At 49.3% G+C, this 23,434-nt stretch overlaps 6 protein-coding genes across 6 annotated transcripts; 3 read left to right on the top strand and 3 right to left on the bottom strand.

Moving 5' to 3' along the window:
* Positions 1 to 225: 225 nt before the first annotated feature.
* Positions 226 to 1,172, bottom strand: PG986_010510 (uncharacterized protein; the record flags this gene model as incomplete). The annotated part of the gene is made up of 2 exons (XM_066846732.1): positions 226 to 812; positions 968 to 1,172. The coding sequence occupies 2 exons, from the start codon at positions 1,170 to 1,172 to the stop codon at positions 226 to 228; spliced, it is 792 nt and encodes a 263-aa protein (XP_066696223.1).
* A 412-nt stretch (positions 1,173 to 1,584) lies between these two features.
* On the bottom strand, positions 1,585 to 2,163 carry PG986_010509 (uncharacterized protein; the record flags this gene model as incomplete). Its single annotated transcript, XM_066846731.1, has 1 exon — positions 1,585 to 2,163. The coding sequence occupies one exon, from the start codon at positions 2,161 to 2,163 to the stop codon at positions 1,585 to 1,587; it is 579 nt and encodes a 192-aa protein (XP_066696222.1).
* Positions 2,164 to 13,278: 11,115 nt separating this feature from the next.
* On the top strand, positions 13,279 to 15,573 carry PG986_010508 (glucan endo-1-3-beta-glucosidase btgC; the record flags this gene model as incomplete). The annotated part of the gene is made up of 1 exon (XM_066846730.1): positions 13,279 to 15,573. One exon carries the CDS (start codon positions 13,279 to 13,281, stop codon positions 15,571 to 15,573), a length of 2,295 nt encoding a protein of 764 aa, XP_066696221.1.
* Positions 15,574 to 15,854: 281 nt separating this feature from the next.
* PG986_010507 (uncharacterized protein) lies at positions 15,855 to 17,446 on the top strand (the record flags this gene model as incomplete). Its single annotated transcript, XM_066846729.1, has 3 exons — positions 15,855 to 15,965; positions 16,730 to 17,051; positions 17,310 to 17,446. The coding sequence occupies 3 exons, from the start codon at positions 15,855 to 15,857 to the stop codon at positions 17,444 to 17,446; spliced, it is 570 nt and encodes a 189-aa protein (XP_066696220.1).
* Positions 17,447 to 18,869: 1,423 nt separating this feature from the next.
* Positions 18,870 to 19,980, top strand: PG986_010506 (NAD binding Rossmann fold oxidoreductase; the record flags this gene model as incomplete). Its single annotated transcript, XM_066846728.1, has 2 exons — positions 18,870 to 19,599; positions 19,655 to 19,980. The coding sequence occupies 2 exons, from the start codon at positions 18,870 to 18,872 to the stop codon at positions 19,978 to 19,980; spliced, it is 1,056 nt and encodes a 351-aa protein (XP_066696219.1).
* A 1,042-nt stretch (positions 19,981 to 21,022) lies between these two features.
* PG986_010505 (elongation factor g mitochondrial precursor protein) lies at positions 21,023 to 22,986 on the bottom strand (the record flags this gene model as incomplete). Its single annotated transcript, XM_066846727.1, has 4 exons — positions 21,023 to 21,684; positions 21,771 to 22,322; positions 22,431 to 22,715; positions 22,812 to 22,986. 4 exons carry the CDS (start codon positions 22,984 to 22,986, stop codon positions 21,023 to 21,025), a joined length of 1,674 nt encoding a protein of 557 aa, XP_066696218.1.
* Positions 22,987 to 23,434: the final 448 nt, after the last annotated feature.

Below are 23,434 nucleotides of genomic sequence, written 5' to 3'. Positions count from 1 at the left end.
AGATCATATACAAGCAATGCAAATCTATAAGCATCAATCATCAGTCTACATTGCCTAGGTGTGTCCTGCTACCCAATGGCTTCCTACCTACCTCGCATTGAATGCACGTAGTTATTTAGTTTAGATGAATTCACACCAGGTAAGGAAGTCATGCATAACGACCAGTATGTCCATCTACTTACCTCCCACTCCCCGTATTCCCATCGGCCATCACTCCATCTCCCTTCACATAGGAGTGCGCGGCGTCCGCGGCGGCACCCGTCCCAAGGACACCCCCGACGCAACCCGTCGCACCCCAGCCCGACTCACAGCCCCCTTCCTGGCCCCCGCCCCTCCCGGCGCCGTCGTCGTCGAAGCCGCCCGCTCAAACCCGTCAAACAAACCATACAGCACCGCGGCCCCCGTCGAGACCTCGCTCGCCAACTTCCGCAGCGCCTTCGCGCTCGCAAACACGGCCCGCACCTGCGCAAACGTCCGCACCGCGTCCGCGCGCCCCGCCGCGGCCGCGATGAAATCGTTCAGCCCCGCGACGATGCGGTGCGTCGCCGGCTCGGCGGGCTGCTCGACTTCGTACGCGCGCAGCGCCGCGCGCGCGAGGGCGCGCAGGACCTCTTCTTCCGCGCCGCTGCCGTGCTTTTGCCGGAGGGCGTCGCACATGGCCTTGAGGTCGTCGTCGTGGTCGCCGACGCAGAGGAACGCGACGCGCGCCCATTCGCCGAGGTGGTGGGTCTGCCAGGACTCTTTGCCTTCTTCTTTGGTGAGGGGCGCGGCGGTGCGCGAGGAGGCGATCGAGCAGGTAGGAGAGCCAGGCGCTGCGCTCGGTGGTGGAGTTGATGTGGAGGAGGCTGGCGGCGAGGGGGGTTCTGGGGGGTGGGCGTTCTGGGCGTTCTTGGGGTCGTGGGCGTGACTGCAGAAGACGAAGTGGTAGCAGGACGTTTAGCGAGGGTGATGCTGCTGTTGCTTCTACCAAGGTAGTTGTTATTGCTGCTGCTGTTGTTGTTGTTGTTCAGGCGGGCGTCGTTGGTCTTGTTAAGGATCTCGAAGATGTCGGCAGGCGTCTTGGTCCGGCAGTCGGCGCAGAGCTTCTTCTTGCTGGCGGGGAAGGGGAGAACTTCCAGCATGCGGGCAACGCCGCGTTGGTTGACCGAGTGGCCGCACTGGAAGGGCGCCATGACTGCTTGCTGGAAGGAGAGGAGGAGAGGAGTTGAGAGATCTGTCTGATGTGGGTTGATGCTTGCTGTTTACTGTTGGTTGCTTTGCTAAAGTGTCAGTGGTAGTGAGTTCGCTGATGGGATTGGTCTTGGAAACCACTTACCTGTGTTTGTCTTGAGATATGCTGTTTTACTACCCCTGTTTCGGATCTGCCTGTGGAAGCATAATTATATATGTCTATACCGTTCTGGTTCTTTCTGTGCACTGACAAAGGTATATCAGTCCTAGTTAACAAGGTTGTATTGTATATCCTAGGCCATTGTGTGTGTGTAGTGAATACGCCTTGCGTCTTTCAGCTTTCTTTGTCTTTATCGATCATAGACCGGCTACGTAAGTGGCCGATCCCATTGTCGACCTTCCTTCTTCCACAGCCTACTCCGCCTTGTGGCTGGCAGGAAGCTCCGAGTGCGTCCCCAGATCCTCGCCAAACTCCTGCCCGCCCACGTAAAGGGGCTGGCACTCCTGCAGCACGAACAGCATGCGCGCCCACTCGGTTTCGCTCTTGTTGACCCACTGGTGCTGCGTCGCGCGCTGAATAGCGACGTCGCCGCGCTTGAGGTCGTGGATCTCGCCGCTATCCAGGACCATCTGGATGCTGCCCTCCATGACGATGCCATAATCCAGACTCTGGATGCGGTGCATGCCGCAGCGGTAGCCCGGCTCGAAGTCGACGTAGCGCAGCACGCTGCCGCCCGGGTTCACGAGCCCGAGCTTGCCTGACTCCATGACGCCCTGGTGGATGAGCACGTCCTTGTCGCCGTTCAGGTCCGGCGGCGTCTCGGAGGTGGTGTACACCACGCTGAAGGCCAGCCGGTTCTCGTCGTAGGCCCGCCACGAGATGTCCTCGTGGCTGTGCACGATCGCCTTGCCCTCCTCGTTGTGGCCCGTCACGAACTTGTGCTGCTGGGGCAGGTTCGAGAGCTTGCCATTGTCTTTCGCGGTAGAACCCATGGTGGCTGACTGTGATAAAGTGTAGTAGAACGGACGGAACAGGGTCTTGATGAATAACTAGTCTGATGTATGCTTGACGATATAAATAGAGTACGGGAAGCAGAATTGCTGCAATTGAAATGAGAACCCAGGGCTGACCATGAACTGGCCGCACCTCTCGAACTTAAGGCATGCCTCGCTCGTTGCTCGCTCCTTACCCCACCTTTGTCCGAGGCCGTGGTCCTGGGGATAAGACTGCGCGGGCTGCATACGAGTCTTGGTGCTATTATTGGTGGTCTTGGTGGTAGGATCAGTAAGCTTTTCCGTTGGCCACCGACGTGCCAGCTCCTCATCGACCTTCTACGGACGCGTTGCTTTTGGGGCGCAGATTAGGGGTTGACGCACAGAACCTCCGAATCCGACTGGCTGGCACACAAGCAGGCGGTCGCCGTCATCGCCAGATCATAGATAGGAGAAGAAGCACTTTCAAGCATGGTAAAGGATAACCGGACTCGAGCATGTCCCGTCGGGTCCGTCGCTTGTTGCGCGAGAGACCGACAGGTATTGAGCGACATATGCATACGCATGCCAATGCAATCTGGCGCCAATGGCATGGTATAAAACACAAGCAAAGCAAAAGGATAACCCATCAAGGAATCCACGGGGTATGTACGACTCACCTGCCGTGATACGCCAGTATCGCCTTGGGAGTGTGCGCGTGATATGGCAACCGCCAATCTTCTTGGCGCTTCCCCTTCGTCACATCGCCTTACATCTCCTGGATCTACGGTGCAGGCGTGCCGATCGTCTGGTAGGTTGGAAGAACTGCCGGGCCCGCGGGCGTTGCAGATATCCCGCCTCCCGTTGGATGCGGTTGTGGTACTGCATCAGTAAAGACCAGCCGCTGGGAGGAGAGTGCTGCGGCATGAGAGTCGTTAGCTCTTCCAACAACAACCTCCGGAATTGCCGGCTTGTGCGGGGGTCGACGGACAACTGTTCCAGAGCCGACCGATACGTGTTTTGTTTTGTTCGCGGCGAAGAGAGAGGAGAAACGATGCCATTTCGTCCGGTGAGGCTTTCGACATGGTAGTCATCAGCCACTTCGTAATCGCAATTCGCATGAAACTTGCTGGCTTGGCTGACGACGTCCATTACGGGGGCACGTTTTCTTGAGTCGTCTTCGGAGCAATGGTAGGTAGGGTGTGCACAGACTGGGAGATAAGGTAGGTGGAGGTGGAAAGTCTCTGGCGGGCAAGCCCCCCGAGGAATCTACGTAAATTACGGCCGCAGTAGCTCTGTGCAGAACCACCCCGTCGATCGAGTCTGAATCACCGCTATCTAACAGCATGTCAATGCTGTTAGAGTGTGGGAAATACGCGCCGTTGCTTGAGATGGCGGATTGGAAACGATGGGAAAAGCAACTGCAATCAACATTGATTGATTGAACGGAAAGGTGCTGGCTGCTGTGCTGTGGGGGTTCCACTCAGTCAGACAACAGACACCCTTGGCCAACGTTGCTTTCCTTGCCCGAGTCAGAGGCCCTGGAACGGGGCAGTCGCACGCATGAGAAGTGTCATCAGAGCGGCGACGGCGACGACAACAGTAGGTAATTCAATCATGAGCCTCCAAACGGTTCGCGTTTGTTTGATGCTGCGTATTCGCTTCGTTTGAAGGAATGCGAAAGACTACATAGTCCTGGACATTACTGTAGACCACCCACTTCTCCTCGTAGATCAAGTCCAGCTGCACACCCCCACAGCCATGGCATCGGGACGCCCGTACCTAAGGTTAGTGCGTGTTTATCTTACAGCACATACTTGTACCACTCGGTGCGTAATAGTGTGCGCCATGATGAGAAGCCATAAGCATAGTTCGTAATTAGGGGCGTTCTTCTTCCCTTCTAGATCATCGTAAGCACTTCATATTCACATTGCGTAGGCGACGAAGCGAGACGCGTGCCAGAAGTAGAAGTAGAAGTCCGGCGAGGAAATGTTGGCAAATGGCGGCCCATGCCCGGGAAGGGGACGGGCAAATGAAGCGTGGAATTGGTTCCAAGATTGTGTCGATGTCAACGTTGCAACTCATCAAAGAAACCTCCGATTAGATTGCTGCATGGACGACTGCGAAAAAGAAAAAGAACGGGGCCCGCTAACGGCCGCAAGGACTGGACGCCAGAAACGGAAAAGCCTTGGCAGCAATCAACATGCTTCAACCCGGCATGATGTAATCGCGGGGCATTGCAGGCCAAAGATTGAGGAAGGCCACAAGGGGCGGGCGCGTTTGGCCCTGCGACGCCTGCCGGGGGTCCCATCGTGATGATGGCTACAACATCTAGCGGCCCCGTACCAAGCGGGCAGAAAAAGAAGGTGCGTATTGATGCAGCTAGCAGGCAACTATGAGGTAGGTAGGCTGGCTATTGGATCAAATGGGAAGAAAGAAAGTAAAAGGGGTTCACACCAACTTGGTAAGCTGCATGTTCCCTGGCCCAGCCGCCCAGGCCACTGCAACCTTGGAGGCAGGATCAAATTGAAATCAAATGGGATTTTGGCGAATGCAGCACCTATTTCCGCTGCGAAGGTTACCATGCCATGCAACAGGAACTTACATAAGACGGCTGGACCTTGCACGGATTGGACCAGGCTTCGCAGACGGCCAGGGCCCAGGGGGGGCTGGCTGATAATTGATTGATTGAGCGAGCGAAATGACTTGGGGTAGGTAGGTGGCTGCTAATCCTGCCATGCCTGCCAGCCCAGCCAGCCTGGTTTCTCAGCCAACGACAGGGCCAAGCGCTTGGAAAGGTAGGTGGTACTGTCCACCATGTGGTCAATATGATCCGTGGGGTGCCAGCCAGCCTCTTTGCGACTGTCAGTGGAGTTGCTGTGATTACTTGTTGTTCTGACGTTGATAGCGAATTGACATCGTAACGCTGTCGGTCAGTCGCTTCGATGGTGTGGTTTTTAATGTGGCACCTTAAAAAGTTGAGCGAACTGGCAGGGAATAGAGACTAGGCGGCGCGTAACGAGGTATTAATTGCCGGGGTTATTATTAAAATTATTAGGGTTATTAAATTTTATATACGAGCGTTAATAAAAAATAATAATTTCGGTAGTTTTTTAAATACTAGTTTTATATTAATTTTATATTAAATATAAAAAGATATTATTAACGTTTAATAATATATTTATATATTAATATAATTTAATGTTTAATTAATTTAAATTTTATATTAATTTAATTTTAATTTTAATTACTTTAATTATTTTAACCGGGTAAAAAGAATATAAGTTTATATTATATATAGTTAAGCTTATTAATATATATTTAACGTTAAGTTAATATAAAATTAATATATATTTTAAAAAATATAAAGTATTTAACGTGGTTTACCACTACGCGACGCATATCACTTGGCGACGCACCTTTTCCACTTCTCGACCCTTTTACATAAATTAATTCAACCACAACGCTTAAAATCAATTAAAACTACTCGCTATCCGATTCCTCGCTTGATTCTATATCCTTTTCACATGTTCGCGCATTATGACCTGTCTCGCCGCAAACACCACAGCGCCTTCCACCGGTCGCCCTCCGCTTCGACGAACCCCCATTTTCACCTTCATCGGGCGCTGAACGCTTCCCTTTTGCCTTCTCGTCCTGTAGCTGCTGAGATTCCTCAATAGTAAGGGCTCCTCCAAGCTGGACTCGCGACTTTTTGGCTCTCCGGCGCTTAGAAAGTGCCAAATTAGCCTCCTCCAGCATATGCATCCTATCGCGCATAAGGGTCATTTCATGGGCCATTTTGGTCATACCCTTCGCCATCTGGTCTACCGCATCTAAAATCGGCGTCGGAGAGCTTCCTTGATGGGTAGACACCCTCTTTTTGATATAAGTAGAGTGCTTAGTTGTTTGTTGGGGGTTGGACGGCGTTTGAGGGTCGTAGGTACTGGCCGTCCCTGGACGGGATGGGTTAGGTGTAGGCGTCCGGAGACGCACATTCAGCTTGCTAATTACCTCGTCAGGGTTATGAGGTACTAAACCAGATGCGCTGAATCCAGATTTGATGTTGGCTTCCGTAAAAACAGTAAAATGCGCGGCTTTAAAGGCGATAAAGAACTCGAGCTTGGTAATATGGTTTATAGAAGCCTTGATAAATAGCTCGATTTCTTTCGAATAAGCACGTTTTAAAGGCGAATAAAGTGCTATATCGAGAGGTTGGAGCAAGTGCGATGAATGGGGAGGCATACTAATAGTGATAATATCGTTGTCCTGGCAGTATGCCTCGAATTCGGCCGAAATGTGGCTCTCGTGGCCGTCGAGAATCAGGAGGCGGTAGCGACCCTTCGTCTGCGATCTGGTATGTTTATCGAAGTGTTTGATCCAGTCTAGGCCTGTCTCGTTGTTGGTCCAGCCATTGGAAGTCGGCTTGATCACCCAGTCGCCCGGTAAATCGGTTTCGCGGGACCAGTTCGCGAGGTGATATTGGCCTTGAACGATCAAGAACGGCGGAATGCACCAGCCCTGCGAATTAATGCATTCAATCGCCGTTGACCATTCCCGATTACCAGGCTGGACCGACTTCGCCTTTCCACGCCGCTCGGCGCGTGTTACGACGAGTGTTGACCCGATCATGCCCATCATGAAGCCGGTCTCGTCGAAATTCCAGATGTCTTCGTCGACGATCCCGTATTTCGCCTTTATATTCGCGACCAGCGCAAACCAGGCAGAAATAACTTTAGAATCCTCGCAAAGAGCCCTCTGGTAATCGTACCGACGATTCATTTTGGTCTTCAGGTCCGGGTTGCGGTCGATAAAGCGCCTGACCCAGTGCTTGCCGACGCGGTCGCCGCCGCGCGACGCGGTAAGGAGATTAGCCATATCTTCTACACCAGCGAGATCGGGAGGCATCCCTCGGATATCCAGATCAATTATATGCTTGCGAAGTACCTCCTCTTCAGTTGGATTTATTTTACGTCGTTTCGGTCGGATTTCGCGTTCTGAAGTTCGGCCGTGGATTCGATGGCGTAAAGTTGATTCGGGTATGTTGTAAGCTTTTGCTGCTGCTCTTTGGCTTATTTGATTCGGTCCGTTTCGTGTCGCTTGAATTGCTAAAACTATCCGATCTTCTTGGGATTGATTAGGCATTATGGTTGTGGAGGTATTACGCGTTGAAGTTTAATTGTATTGGAATTGAATTGAGGTGCGTCGCCAAGTGATATGCGTCGCGTAGTGGTAAACCACGTTATAAAGCTTTTATAAAATAATACGCTTTATAATTATAAAATATATACTTAACGTGGTTTATTATTAAACGGGCTATATTATTAAGCGAGCTACTTTTTTATAATTTATCATTTTTATATAAATTAATTTAATTATAAAGCTTTAAATTAATTAAAATTACTCGTTATTAAAATAATACTTAATTTTACGTCTTTTTTATATATTCGCGTATTATAACCTATTTCGTTATAAATATCGTAACGTTTTTTACCGGTCGCTTTTCGTTTTAACGAGCCCTTTATTTTACCCTTATTAATTATTCGACGCTTTTTTTTACTTTTTCGTTTTATAGTTCTTATAATTTCTATATAATAGAAGTTTTTTTTAAACTAAACACGTAACTTTTTAACTCTTTAACGCTTTAAAAATATTAAATTAACCTCTTTTAATATATATATATTTAATCGCGTATAAAAGTTATTTTATAAGCTATTTTATTTATACCCTTCGTTATTTAATTTATAATATTTAAAATTAACGTCGGGAAATCTTTCTAATAGATAAAAACTTTATTTTTAATAAAAATAAAATATTTAATCGTTTATTAAAAGTTAAACGGCGTTTAAAAATTATAAATATTAACCGTTTTTAAACACGACGAATTAAGTATAAGCGTTTAAAAACGTATATTATAATAAGGTTAAGGATTAAGAGACTTAATATAGCTTAAAGTAATTAGGCTACACGTAACTTTATAAGGTATATTATTAAAAACTTAATGCTTAGTATTATAAGATAAGAAGATTAAAAATATACACTCTTTTCTTATTATTTACGATCACTTAATACTTTTATACTTAGTTATAAAAATATAATAGGCCGCGTGCTACTTTATACCCTATATAAAGTTAGCGAGTGTTAATCACGACTCCTTCGTATAGGTTATATATTTTTAACATTTAATTATAAAAATATATTAAGCCGCGTGCTACTCTATACTTTATATAAAGTTAACGAGTACCGATTATAACTCTTTTATACGGGTTATATATTTTTAATATTTAGCTTATTAATTACTTTATTCAAGTTATAAGGTATTAAATTAAATACGCTAAATTAAATTTAATATTATTTTTCGTAAAAATAGTAAAATACGTAGCTTTAAAAGCGATAAAAAACTTTAGCTTTATAATATAATTTATTAATACTGTGAAAGGTGCACGAATCTAGGTGATAACGATAGGTAAGGGGTGGTGAAAGGATAAAGCTAACGCTTGTCCTTCTATATTTCTAGGGGGCTTAGGTCTCTATATATATAGGGCGGCGGAATAGAGCCGGAACCGGTACGTAAGCGCCCCGTTCCCTCTGCTCCTGTCACAAATACTTTAATAAATAACTCGATTTCCTTTAAATATATACGTTTTAACGGCGAATAAAGTATTATATTTAAAAGTTAAAGTAAATAAGAAAAATAAAGAAGTATATTAAACGTAATAATACCGTTATTTTTATAATATATTTCGAATTCGGCCGAAATATAGTTTTTATAGCCGTGTAAAATTAAAAAATAATAAAAGCCTTTTTTTACTCTTTAATATATTTATTAAAATACCGAATTTAATTCAAACTTATTTTATTATCGGTTTAATCGTTTAAAATTAATTTAATTATTTAATTACTTAATAAATCGTATTCGCGAAATTAGTTTACGAAATAATATTAACTTTAAACGATTAAAAACGGCGAGATATATTAACTTTATAAATTAATATATTTAATAACCGTCGACTATTTTTAATTATTAAATTAAATCGATTTCGCTTTTTTACGCCGATTAACGCGTATTACGACGAGTATTAACCCGATTATACTTCTTATAAAACCGGTTTCGTTAAAATTAAAAATATTTTCATCGAAAATACCGTATTTCGCTTTAATATTCGCGATTAGTTTAAACTAGCCGGAAATAATATTTAAATTTTTATAAAAAGCCTTTTAATAATTATATCGACGGTTTATTCGAGTTTTAAAATCCGGGTTTTAAAATCCGGGTTTTAATTAATAAAACGTTTAATTTAATATTTACCGACGCGATCGCCGCTACGTAACGTAGTAAAAAGATTAGCTATATTTCTTATAATATTAAAATTAAAAGGTATTTTTTAAATATTTAAATTAATTATATAATTACGAAGCACTTTTTTTCTATTATATTTAATTTATATTATAAATATCGAATTTCGCGTTATAAGGTTTAACTATTAATTCGATAATTTAAAATAACTTAAAAAACATTAACGTGGTTTACCACTACGCGACGTATATTACTTAGCGACGCACCTTAATTTAATTTTAATATAATTAAACTTTAACGCGTAATACCTCTATAACTATAATGCTTAATTAATCCTAAAAAGATTAGATAGTTTTAATAATTTAAACGATACGAAACGGACCGAATTAAATAAGCTAAAAAGTAACAGTAAAAGTTTATAATATACCCGAATTAATTTTACGCTATCGAATTTACGGCCGAACTTTAAAACGCGAAATCCGATCGAAACGACGTAAAATAAATTTAATTAAAAAAAGGTATTTCGTAAATATATAATTAATTTAAATATTCGAAGGATACCTTTTAATTTCGCTAGTATAAAAAATATAGCTATTTTTTTACCGCGTTGCGCGGCGGCGATCGCGTCGGTAAGTATTAAATTAAGCGCTTTATTAACCGTAACCCGGACTTAAAAACTAAAATAAATTGTCGGTACGATTATTAAAGGGCTTTTTATAAAGATTTTAAAGTTATTTCTATTTAGTTTACGTTAGTTATAAATATAAAGGCGAAATACGGGATTATTAATAAAAATATTTAGAATTTCGACGAAACCGGCTTTATAATAAGTATAATCGGGTTAATACTCGTCGTAATACGCGCCGAGTAATATAAAAAAGCGAAGTTAGTTTAGTTTAGTAATCGGGAATAAGTAACGGCGATTAAATATATTAATTCGTAAGGTTTATATATTCCGCCGTTTTTAATCGTTTAAGGTTAATATTACCTCGCGAATTAGTCCCGCGAAACCGATTTACCGGGCGACTAAATAATTAAGCCGATTTTTAATAATTAAATTAATAACGAAATAAGCCTAGATTAAATTAAGTATTTCGATAAATATATTAAATCGTAAACGAAAAGTCGTTACCGCCTCTTAATTTTTAACGGCTACGAAAACTATATTTCGGCCGAATTCGAGGTATACTATTAAAATAACGATATTATTACTATTAATATACCTCTTTATTTATCGTATTTACTTTAACTTTTTAATATAGTACTTTATTCGCTTTTAAAGCGTACTTATTCGAAAACAATTAAGCTATTTATTAAAGCTTTTATAAACTATATTATTAAGTTCGAATTCTTTATCGCTTTTAAAACCGCGTATTTTACTGTTTTTATGGAAATTAATATTAAATTTAGATTCAGCGTATTTAATTTAATACCTTATAACCTTAACGAGGTAATTAAGAAACTAAATATGTGTCTCCGGACGCTTATATTTAACCTATCCTGTTTAGGGACGGCTAATACCTACGACCTTTAAACGCCGTTTAACCCTTAATAAATAATTAAGCACTCTATTTATATTAAAAAAAGGGTGTTTACTTATTAAAAAAAGCTTTTCGACGCCGATTTTAAATACGGTAAACTAAATAACGAAAGGTATAACTAAAATAGCTTATAAAATAACCTTTATACGCGATAAAATATATATATTAAAGGAGGCTAATTTAATATTTTTTTAAGCGCCGGAAAGCTAAAAAATCGCGAATTTAGCTTAAAAAAGCCCTTATTATTAAGGAATTTTAACAGTTATAAAACGAAAAGGTAAAAAAAAGCGTTCAACGCCCGATAAAAATAAAAATAGGGGTTCGTCGAAATGAAGGGCGACCGGTAAAAAGCGCTATAATATTTACGGCGAAATTAGTTATAATGCGCGAATATATAAAAAAATATAAAATTAAACGAGGAATCGAATAGTAAATAGTTTTAATTAATTTCAAGCGTTATAATTAAATTAATTTATATAAAAGGGTCGAGAAGTGGAAAAAGTGCGTCGTTAAGTAATATACGTCGCGTAGTAGTAAACCACGTTATAAAAAACTAAAAAAATAACCCGCTTAATAATATAACCCGTTTAATAATAAACTATATTAATATAAAATTAGTATAAAACTAATATTTAAAGAACTATGAAGGTTATTATTTTTCATTAGCGTTTATATATAAAAATTTTAATAACCCCGGTAACTATAACCTAGCCCGTGATAGTACCTTAAAAATGCCCTATGCCTGTGCCCAAAGAGGCAGCCAGCTACATATAGACTGGCCACAGCGGCCACAGCGCACATCGTGTCACCACATTTTAAGCCACTATTCTCCACAGCGAGCGACCATGGATCGACCTCCGTGTCTTTGGACAAGCTTCACGACCGAGGGCCACGTCCATCCTGATGCATGTCATCATATGTAGTTGTATCGACGTTAACATTTTCAACAACTGTAACTGTAATTTAACAAAATGGCGGGAGACGGAAGGTCAACCTTCTTGATACACCCCACAAGCGAAAACAGAATGGCCTGACCGTCATGACAACAAGGAGTTCTACGTCCCATAATGGGTGGTTGGATTTGGTTGATGATCGGCGGAAAAGCTTGGTTGCTGGAGTAGCAAGCAACTGGTCCAGGAACCGGATTCGCTAATACGATGACGCTAAACCTCGGTGAGAAAAGTCGCCCATGACCGACCACCTCAAAGTAGCAGGTAGGTAGCAAATAGTGAGAGCGAACCAGAGGAGGAGGGGAGAACAATAACAAACCATCTCAGCTGCGAGTCTGCCACAACTGATACGAAGAGGCGCGCCGCCCCCAGAATACGAAGGGCTGATGATTCTGTGTGTCCCCTTCTTTCCTGACTGCACGAGCGCAACATCCGCAGGCATCTTTTCTTAGAAACCACGCAGAACAGTGAATTTGCCAGTACGAGCTCAGGCGCCACAATGCACTGAGAAAGGAAAAGGTGCCATCTGCAATTCTTTGTCCGCTTGCGCCGCACCCCCAATCGAAAAACTGCCCACCCTCTCTCCACAAGGACCGTTTGGAGCCGTTTCATCACGAGCATACCTACACAAACCACCACTCGCATCGCCGCGAACACCGTCCCAAGTGTTGGATTGCCGATCGTCTGGAGAGAGAGATCACGTCCATTGACTCAGGTTGCTTCAATCGTGCTTGGTTGGGCATCTTTTGAGTTTTTTTCTCCAGGGAGGAATCCGCCGCCCAATATATTCCCTCCATTGTTTCGCGTCGGTCCGCATTCATTATTTTTGCATTTACGCCCGGGCTTGGGGGCTGGCACTAAGAATTGATTGATCCCGACTTTGTTTGTCTCACCATCCTCCCGCCTGCCTGCTTAGTCGACCCTAGTTGACTCTCTAACATCAACAGCGCACGCCTGACGCCTCACGTCAAATATTGCCCTCGCTGCTCACTTTATTCATTCGTTTGCGTACGGTACGGTACTTACTGCCTGTACAGTACTTGCGAGAAAGGCGAGTAAGCGGATCGGGCCTGTCCACTCTTTTCCTGTCGCTATCCGTCGCAGGACCGTCTAAGCCGTGGTGGTCTCCAGCAAACCCACCACCGATCCCACTCGAAACTCAATTCATCCCTACCGACAACTCTTCGAGTCGTCCTGTCTTGCCCTGACTGACTTGCTTTGCTGGTCGAGTAATTTACCCGAGGGTACCATTCCAATCCCTCCAGGCCTGTACATTCCCGACCCACCAGAGGGGGCCCTGTCGCTTGCTTGCTATTTGGATTTGGCACGAGTTGGCTGAGCTGCGACGGTTATGGATCGTCGGTACTCGTTTGGCTCTGACGGAGACGAGCACGCCCCCTTGGACAATCCGAACGACCCATACAGCCATTCTTCCCAGAACCAATATCCACCAGCAACTCGCTCCTCTCCCCATAAACATACACGCCGCGAGCCGTCGCAGCCTCGATATTACCAAGACGAACCGCCTTCCACCTCCCGCGACCAAACTCAAGCATCTCCCTCTCGCACGACAACAGCAGCACCCCGCGGCGTACATCGACCTGGTGGCCACCAAGACTCTGCCTACCGACGCTCAAGGGAGGGACGAAGAAACAGCCGCAACTACGAAAATAGTGCAATTGCTGGCGCAGGGACTGGAGCCGCTGCAGGAAGTGCATACGCCGCCGCACAGTCGTCGAGCAGTCCACCCAAACCGCCAACTCACAGAGAGAACAGCAGTCGGTCTGCCTGGAGTCAGGACACGGGCTCCCACGGACACGCGCTTTCCCACATCACACCAGGTGCCGCCGCCATGAGTGGTGGCCAAGGCTACTACGGCCAGCAGGGCTACGACCAGCAGGGCTACGACCAACAATATGGCCAGTCTCAACATCCAGGACAAGCCTACAACAACCCTCAATACGATCAGTCTTATGGCTACGACAATGGATATGATCAGAACTACGCGCACGGCTACGACCCGTCAGCGGCTGCGCGCCCAGACGCCTATGGTGGCGCGCGTGGTATGGACTACCACAACGCCCCCGGCGGCCTTTCCCCCGGCGGCCCCTCGGCCTACCAGTCAGGGCGCAGCACACCAAGCCGAAGCACGCAGAGCTATGCCAGTGACCCTTTTCGAGACCCTCACGCTGCTTACGGACAGCGGTTAGATCCTCGCCTAGGTGTAGTTAATCCTAACGAGATTATGGACGACGGCGATGACGGTCTTGACTATCGTCGCCCGACCCGAAGTAGTATGCTGAGTCTCGGTAACTCGAGCGGAGGAAACGGAAGCAATCGCAACTCCACAGTAGGAGCAGCGGCCGGAGGTGCAGCAGCAGGCGCGATGCTGGGTAAGAACAAGGCCAATTACAATCCTGTCAACACAAAGCCCGGAGACGCTGCGGCAGGATATGACCTGGGTGCTACGGGAAGAGGGGCCAAGGAACAGTCCGACTTCCTGAAGGCCGAGGCCGCGAGCAGGAAGCGCCGGAGGTGGTGTGTCATTGTGATTTTCGGAATCATTGTGCTTGGTGCCATCGCTGGCGGTGTGGTTGGAGGTATTCTTGCCAACAGCGGTAAAAGCAAGTCCGGCAATGGAAAGAGCGCTGCCGAAGACCAATCAGAAAACGGTGATCTGGACATCAACTCGGCTGAGATCAAGAAGTTGATGAACAACCCGGATCTCCACAAGGTCTTCCCAGGCGTCGACTACACTCCATTGAACACGCAATATCCCGACTGCATCCACGACCCTCCTTCGCAGAACAACATCACGCGTGATGTCGCCGTCCTGAGCCAGCTTACCAACACGATCCGCCTCTACGGAACCGACTGCAACCAGACGCAAATGACGATCCACGCTCTGAGACAACTCAAGATGGATCAGGACATCAAGATTTGGATGGGCGTGTGGCAGGACAACAACAAAACCACGAATGCGAGACAACTGTCTCAGATGTGGGACATTCTGGACGAGTTCGGTGACAAGCCTTTCAAGGGCTTGATCGTTGCCAACGAGATTCTTTTCCGCGAACAGATGACAACGAGCGAGCTGGGCAAACTCTTGGGCTCGGTCCGCACCAACTTGACCAGCAAGGGCATGAGCCTTCCGGTCGCCACGAGTGATTTGGGCGACAAGTGGGATTCGGAGCTGGCCAAGGTGTCGGATTACGTCATGGCCAACATTCACCCATTCTTCGGTGGTATCAATGCCAAGGATGCCGCCAGCTGGACGTACAGCTTCTGGAATAACAATAACGGTGCCTACTTCAAGAGCGACAAGTCTAAGAACATCATTTCGGAGACGGGTTGGCCTTCTCAAGGAGGCACCGACTGCGGCACGGACAAGATAACGGACTGCCCAGACGCGTCGGTCGCGGGTATCAGCCAGATGAACCAGTTCATGGAGGATTGGGTTTGCCAGGCTCTTGCTAATGGCACCAACTACTTCTGGTTCGAGATGTTCGACGAGCCGTGGAAGATCCTGTTCGATACCCCCGGCAAGGAATGGGAAGATCATTGGGGCCTGATGTCGGTCGACCGCAAGCTGAAGGATGGCGTCAAGATCCCGGACTGCGGCGGCAAGAAGGTCGGCCCTCCTTGAAGCAGCATGTGATGCTTAAGGACTACATAACAAAGTTTGGAGATGGAAGAAGTCATTTTTTACAGCAACGCAGCAAGCATCTAGACGAGCGGCATCGGGTTACGACGGAGCACAAGATGGATGTCTAATGGTTATATCTGGCGGCGCCGAAGCGCCCCTTCATGGTCATATTACAATGTTCTTTTGGGCGTTCTTGGAAGGTCTTTGTGGATCAAACGTCATCATTGTGGTTGTTGTGTATTATATGCTCATTTGCTTTTTGTTTCTTTCGCATGTTGTCGATGATGCTGCATAGATCGGCAAAAGCCGAGGAGGCGCCTCGGTCGGCGTTTTATGTTCTTGTTGATACGGAACTTTATCCACGAAGGACTGGACGATTCGCTAGCGGCGAAGTGTGTCGCAGAGCCAAGAAAAAGCAGAGGGGGACAGACGGGGAGATAGAAGAAGTGCCAGTCCGTCCCCCCTTTTCTACCAGGAGTTGGGCGTCGCGGCGAAAACGAGGGCTTTTACGTATGAGAGCACCCTTCACAGTACATATAAATAGCTCACGATGGATGGATGGATGGGTGTTGAGTAGCTGTCCAAGTAGATGGGAAATTCACGATACATAGGTTCCTGGCATATCTTTCGCGTTCGGTTCTGGTGATGATGTTTCCTTGTGATAAGAGATCAGAAAGATGCTGCAAGTTTCTGGGTGTTTCAGCTACGCTGGCATCTACCATCAAGCAAAACGCAGGCGGGCGAGGTTGGGGTCTCAATTAGTAGCACCCCAGATCAAATAACCTGGAGAGACCCCGCGCTTCCAGAGACATACATGTTGAGCTGTGACACCTAAAAGCAACAAAGGGTCTCTTCAGAACGTTGCGGCATCTCTTCTTTTCACTCTGGCAAGTAAGGCAACCGTCGCAAGGCCAAGTCTACGTTTTAAGACACTCAATTGCTTTTTTCACTACCTGTTTTCCACGTCGTAAGACCATTAATTAAACGCTAACTCTAGTACATACCTGCTTTTCTTTTCTTTTCTGTGATCTCACACTGCCAATCTGGAGCATCGACAGATGGAAAAAGAATACCAATGCGTGTCCTTACCTTGCTTACCTACGCCTTACCTCCTTCTCCTTTACAGATAGTAGTCGTCTTCGAGATGGGAACCTAGAACCAACCTGGGTGGGGGCACCACCGCCGCGCGGGCCGCCGACGAGCCGCCGCCGTCTTGACCTTCGTCCTCACCATCGTCGTCCCTGCCCCCGAGCTGCGCGCCGAGCTCCGCGCCGACGACCTCCTCGAGCCCGAGGCTGTCGGCGTACATGCGGTCCCAGCGCGCGATGGCCTGCTCGACGACGGGGGTCTTGTTGTCCATGCCCTGCACCTTGTCGAACACGGTCTCGAGACTGGCGTGGGTCTTGGGCTCGAGGGGGTCGAAGATGGCGCCGTGGTGGGCTTCGAGTTGCCGCTGCATGCGCTTGTGGTGGTCCGAAGTCGGTAGGAGGGCTGGCAGAGGGAGGAGGAGGAGGAGGAGGAGGAGTCGCTGCTGAGGGTGTCGTAGGGGGGATACTTTGATGCGGAGGTTGGTTTTGCCGCGGCGGGAGGCGATGGTGCTGGGCGACTCGTCGGATGGGCTCGATGATGCGGCGGCCTTGGAGGCGGGGGTAGGGAAAGCCGCCAGGAGATGATCCAGGGACTCCGCGTCTGCATCATAGTCGAAATCGCGAATGTACTCTTGAGCGTCTTCGTAGTTGGATACTTCATCGTCCTCCTCCTCCTCCTCCTCGTCGCCATCAGCAACAACAGCGCATTCGCTCTTCTTCTCGGCATCAGCACGCTCGAACCCGGCCAGGATGGCGGCGTCGAGCGCGGCGAACCTGGGGCATGACTCCTTCATCTTCTCGTAAGCATCGGCGGACGATTCAGGCTTTCTGTGGTGGCTGGAAATGGACTGACGATCGGCGAATTTCGAGAAACTGTCTGGCCTGGGCTCGGAAACGGGCCGCGGCTTCTTCTTCTCTAGCTGTGCGGTAGTAAGCATCTTGACGCGGTTGGTGGACGGCTTGGATGATGATGAGGAGGAATTGGTTCCTTGCTTGCTTTGGGATGGTGGTAAATTGTCGTAGATCGACGAGCAGTATATATGAGACTTTGGACTTGATCTCTCTCTTTCTGTTAACTTTAGCTAGGACCTATCGAGGTTCTCGAAGGCCTTTTGAGCTTGCGTCTGTTGGTCGCTGTGATGGACTTACCTTGACTTACCTTGTCTGTTATAATGGCTGTGGTAGTTGACAGAAGGGTACATTCTGTAAGGGGCATCTGGGCAGATATATACAGAATAGGTAAACGATACTACAGGTAGTCAAACGTACAACATGAAAGCCGGCCTTGAAAGCAATTATTCTGGGGGTGTATCATAAACCCATTGTCGTAGAGCCGGCTTCGTTTGCTACAATGCCTTTGTAGTCATCCGTCACTCTTTTCTTACTGGAGACTCAGCAACAAAGGATCTGGAAGTTACTTACCCCGGAAAGAAATATTGAGGGGCCGAGTCGAAAAGAACTGGCAACAAGATCCCTTCATCGTCGTTTCCGCAGCCTGTCAATCTTAGCTGACTGGACCTTTCCCACTCCATCAGCCCTATCTCACTCTCTTCCGCCGCACGAGGTGCGCCATCGCTGTTTGTAGGGGGCGGGGACGTTGTTGCAATCGATGTACCAACTTGATGCTTCAATTGCTGTTGACGATGTCCCCCCGTCAGGCTTACGTACCAAAGTGGCGTCTTTCAGGGAAAGCCAGCAAGAGACCCTCAACTAAATTGTAGATGGTAGCCCACGGTAATTAATATTTTGATCTTACTAAGCCTTGTACTGGTGAGGCCTTAAGTCGGCAAGGGATTTACGTATAAGGTGCCACAGACGCATGGACCGAGAAAGACGAGACGCTGTCCTTAAGGGACAGACATCTTCCGATGAAGCCGGTTTAGACTTGACTTACTCAAGCCGCCATATCGGAGTAGTGCCAATTAAGTCATATTGAATGAGGGGTTTTCGTGATGGGGGATGCGACCTTGTTGCATTAGTCGCGGATACTCTAGCTCAGGGGAAGCCAGTGCCGAAACTTTATCCTGACAACTGCCGAAACGGGCAAGTATATACCTCATCTTGAGCTCAGTATGCAATGCGAGTGCTACTTCAACCCCGCCCCCCACGATGCTCTACATTGTCGGTTGACAGACTTTTGTCTACACATGAGCAATCGCCAACACATACTCCGGGATACCCTTAGGAAACAATTTGCAGTACCTCAACATGCGGTTCACATCAACTTTGCTTCGCTTCGCAGCCGCTGCTTTGGGTGCATCAACCACCGCCGCGGCCAAGAGTAAAGCAGCGAAACGTGTAGCCATAGCCGGACTGGTCCACGGACACGTCACCGGTATGCTCCCCGGCTTACTGAAGAGGACCGACGTGCGGCTGGTAGCCATCGCGGAGCCCGATAAAGCGCTATCGCAAGAGTATGCGTCCAGCTACAACCTCAGCTCGGACCTGTTCCACACGGACCTGGACGGGATGCTGCAGGACCAACACCCCGACGCGGTGCTGGTCTACACCACCATCCTCGACCACCGCCACGTCATCGGAGCGGCCGCCGAGTACGGCATCTCCTCCATGGTGGAGAAGCCGCTCTCGACGACGATGGAAGACGCGCTCGCCATCCGCGAGATGGCCCGGAAGCGCAACGTGCACGTGCTGGTCAACTACGAAACGACCTGGTACGCCAGCAACGCCGCCGCCCTGGCCGCGGCCCGGAACGGCTCCCTCGGCCCGATCCGCAAGGTCGTCGTGCACGACGGGCACCAGGGCCCCGCGGAGATCGGCGTGGGGCCCGAGTGGCTGCCCTGGCTGACGGACCCGGCGCAGAACGGCGCGGGGGCTTTGTTTGACTTTGGGTGCTACGGCGCGGACCTGGTGACGGTGCTGCACGGGGGCTCGCGCCGGAGAGCGTCGTGGCGGTGGCGCAGACGAACAAGCCGGACGAGTATCCCCGGGTGGACGACGACGCGACGGTGGTGCTGCGGTACAACGGGAGCCAGGCGGTGCTGATGCCGTCGTGGGACTGGGCGTACCCGCGCAAGGATATGGAGGTGTACGGGACGAATGCGAGCGTGACGACGGTGGGGGCCGGCAGCGTGGTGAGGAGGGCGGATGCGAGCCTGGGGGCGGCCGAGGCGGTGCCCGCGCTGCCGGAGGAGCGCGGCGATCCTTTGACTTATTTGATCGGGGTGCTGGACGGGAGGGTCCAGGACGAGGGGGTTTGACGTCGCTGGATACGAACATGGTGGCGATGCAGATCTTGGATGCGGCGAGAACGTCGGCGAAGACGGGGAAGGCTGTGCAGATTCAGCCACTGCCCTCATGAAGACGAGGTGCTTGGTCGTGGCAACTGTACGGCAGGGCCTAGCACACAGGTTCCTCTATCAATGCCGCGATCCCAATAACAGCCATTTTCCATCGGGTGGTACGTCTGGCTTAGCGGTCATGCGTGTCGGTCCGCACCAAATGATCTGTGTCGAAAGTAGTGTCTTCAGGTGTGAGTTGGCCCTCCGCAGTTATCAGTCACCTTCCCAAGGGGTGAGCTCACTTGTCGGTACAGTGATGGTCCGGCCCATTCTTCAATGATGTGGCCCAGCTTGTTCATCGTTCCCCTCATGGCGGCCGTGTGTTCCTAGAGAATTAGCTACTCTCTAGGGGTGCAAGCGATTCCCCAGAGGGGGCTTGGGATAAGCACTTACCAATTCTTTTTTGGCTTCTTACGTATTCTTGACACATGTACTTATCAATTTCAGTTGAGGACCCCGCCTCCTTCTCCCCAAGCAAGTCAGTCTATAAAAAGCACCAATCCCAAAGTTCCCCAACGCCATGCTTCTTTTCTTAGGTGGCAGATCCATTTCTATAAGTAGTGCGCTGCCAGTGATAAGAAACTATGTCATACTAGCCTGCACTGAAGGTAAAATGCTACGTACATTTACACCGTTGGCGACGGCCAACATGCCATGCTCATGTCCAGTCTGAACCTGGCGACGCCGGTGTCAGCGACGGCTGCGGCGAATCGCCAGAAGGATTCATCGTGTAAGACGGTGTCCTCCTTGCAAATTCCACGTACTCGCCAACTGAGGCTTCTGCTGGGCTCTCGTGTCTGATGCTCGATTCTTTGTCGCAGTCGGTGGCGACCTGGTCTCTCGGCTGGGGGATTCTTCGGGTAAGTTGGGTCTCGTATCCTTGAAGTTCTCGGGATGATCGGCCAACACCCCAACATCGATTACGTCTGGCCCGGGGACGTAGGACATGCGCAGCGAAGACTTAGGCGTCGTGTCTATGTAGCTATCACTGTCGCTCTTGTTCGTGGTGCCGCCGTCGATGGGACTCGTCGCAACGGCGATGCCACCCGGGACGACCATAGACTATCGCGCCGCGACGGCAGGTCGGGCCTCTTCCGTATCTACCGCGGTGGAACTCATAGTGTCGTGGCGGCCAGGAATGGGGTGTTGGTGGAAGAAGTAGTCGCCCTCGAGTTCGACCGGTTTGGTCGGCGCGTCGAGTTCGGTCCAGCCCACAGGTCGATCAAAGGCCCAAGGGAAACCGATAGCTTCCGCCGCGTCGGGCTGCGGGCGCTTGACCTCGAGCTCGGTAGCGTACGGGTTGATCCAGCGCCGCCGCTTGCTGAAGCGACTGAGGATCGGGATGGGCCTCTGGAGCTTGAGCCGCCAGTAGGCCATGAAGCCGGTGAAGACCGCGACCGCTCCGCAGGGGAGGCCGGCGCCTAATCCGATTACCAGCCCGTTGGAGGACGGTCGCTTGTCTGGCGCCGCCTCAGTGCTGTTTGTCGTAGAAGCCGGTCGCGCGGTCTTGTAGTTCTGGAATCCGTCGGCCGCGGAGTAGGTCGGGAGCGGCGCCACCGAGGACGTCACGACTGAAGTGGGGAATGGGCCCGGCGGCTGGGCGGCTGGGGTCGCTAAAGGGATGAGGGCGCCTTTACTGGGGAAGGGAATCATGTAGGAGCCCGAGGGTGTAGGGTTGGACTGGGCTATGCCGATCTCGCCGTTTTCCTGATCAAAGACCACGTCTGTCAGTGGTGGGTTAGCTTTCTTGCCTTATGTCACCTCCTTGTACTGTCAAACAGGATATGGATGTCCGGTCGAGAGGTCTCACATGCTGATCGAATGAAAGCCTCGCCAAGTCCAAATGTAGGCCCCCCTTTGACGACGCCGAATTGGCATGTAGGGGTTTGGGGTTCATTAAACATATCTTTTGAGACTCGTTCTGTGTCAAGATCGTTGGGCAGCACCAGTGAAGACATGGAGACGTTGACCCTCGCCCCGGTCGAAGGCGTCGTGCCATCTGCAGCGGAAAACACGAAGGAGAAGTACGCGGGGCTGTTGCCCATGTGGCATGGTATGGTTGCCGCCCCCTCGCGGGAAGTGTCCGGCGTAGCCCCGACCTCCTTGTAGATGGCTTCGACCAGGTCGCCCGGCAGGTGGATCTGGCTCGCGCCCATGACCATTTCCACGAGCAGCGGCTGGGCACCAGAAGCCAGCACGTCAGTGCCAGTAACGCTCACGGCCCTGACGGAGCTCAGCTCAACACCCAATCGGCCGTCCTTCGTCTTCTCGAGCTGGAGTGGGTACGTCTTGAGGCGCGTCAAGGTGCCCCGAAACTTTTGCGTATCTACCCCTCCGAATAACAGGGAACCAGCCTTTCCAGCTGTAGGTGCTCCAGTGGTTAGTTGGCCCTCGTCATGAAGCAAACCAAGCAATGAAAGAGATCGAGGGTCGTCCTTCCATCGAATCAGGAACTATTCCACGTACGTACCCAGCTCGCCCAACCATACACTGTACGTACTCGTCGTCGTCAAGCCGGCTGCGGCGAACGCCGCGGTCAAGGAGGGGCGCGAAGTATTCTCCGTCTTCATGACCCCGCCAAGGCCGACGAACGCGTGTTCTCTCGTATCGCCGGCGTTGGCACCAAAGGAGGCGTTCACGACTCGAGCGTTGCCTACCTGCCATGTATCCGTGAAGAATTGACCGTGTGCGCCTTGGGGGTCTTGCACGGTATACCTTTCTTTGCCTTCGGAGCTACTGGAAGCAATTGGGTCATCTAGATAGATAGATGGAGGCAAGCCTTCTATTAGCCAGCCGCCTACATGTCGCGTTTCTTCCCGAGATCAGGGTTGGGTCTCTGTCTTATAGGTACCATGCGGGCAGCCGTCCTCGTGGCATGGCGGCAAGGATCCGTCGTGCAACGGCACCACGCTCAAAGTAGTGGAGCTTATCCCCAGCTCGATCTTCTGCTGCGGCGTCCCGATGCCGAACTCAGCCGTGTACGTTAGGTTCGGCCCGGCGAGGCGTATGGCCAACTCGTTCGTCATAGCACCAGCGGCGGCGTTGGCTCTTCGGTTTGGGCCGTCTAGGCGTGGGGCGGATGTGGGAGACTCGTTGCCGTGAAGGGTGCGCAGCTCCTGGGCTCTTGGCCGCGCTTCACTGGCGGCAAAAGAATGGTTGCGACCAGCGATTGTCGCATCACGCTGTCGCTTGTTCTGGTAAGGAATAGGAAGGCTACATGGAGGCGTTGGGATTGTGAAGGTTGAATGTATGGATACGGGCTTCGTTTCGCTTAGCAAAAAGGAAAGGTAATTTGCCGGATCGTCGAGAAGTCAAGTCCCTCAGCTGGCAAATGTTCTGGGGTCGGAGATTTTGGTATCACACACACTCTGGACACCTATCCTGCAGCATAACATGATCGAATATACATATGGTAGGTAGATTGGGCATATGGGCTCTGGCGGACTTCGATCTGGGTAGAGGCGATCTTCTTTG

This window comes from Apiospora aurea, assembly GCF_038362705.1.
Source record: "Apiospora aurea strain CBS 24483 chromosome Unknown utg000007l_segment0_segment0, whole genome shotgun sequence".
Lineage (NCBI taxonomy): Eukaryota > Fungi > Ascomycota > Sordariomycetes > Amphisphaeriales > Apiosporaceae > Apiospora > Apiospora aurea.
This window is presented reverse-complemented; position numbering and strand designations above follow the sequence as displayed.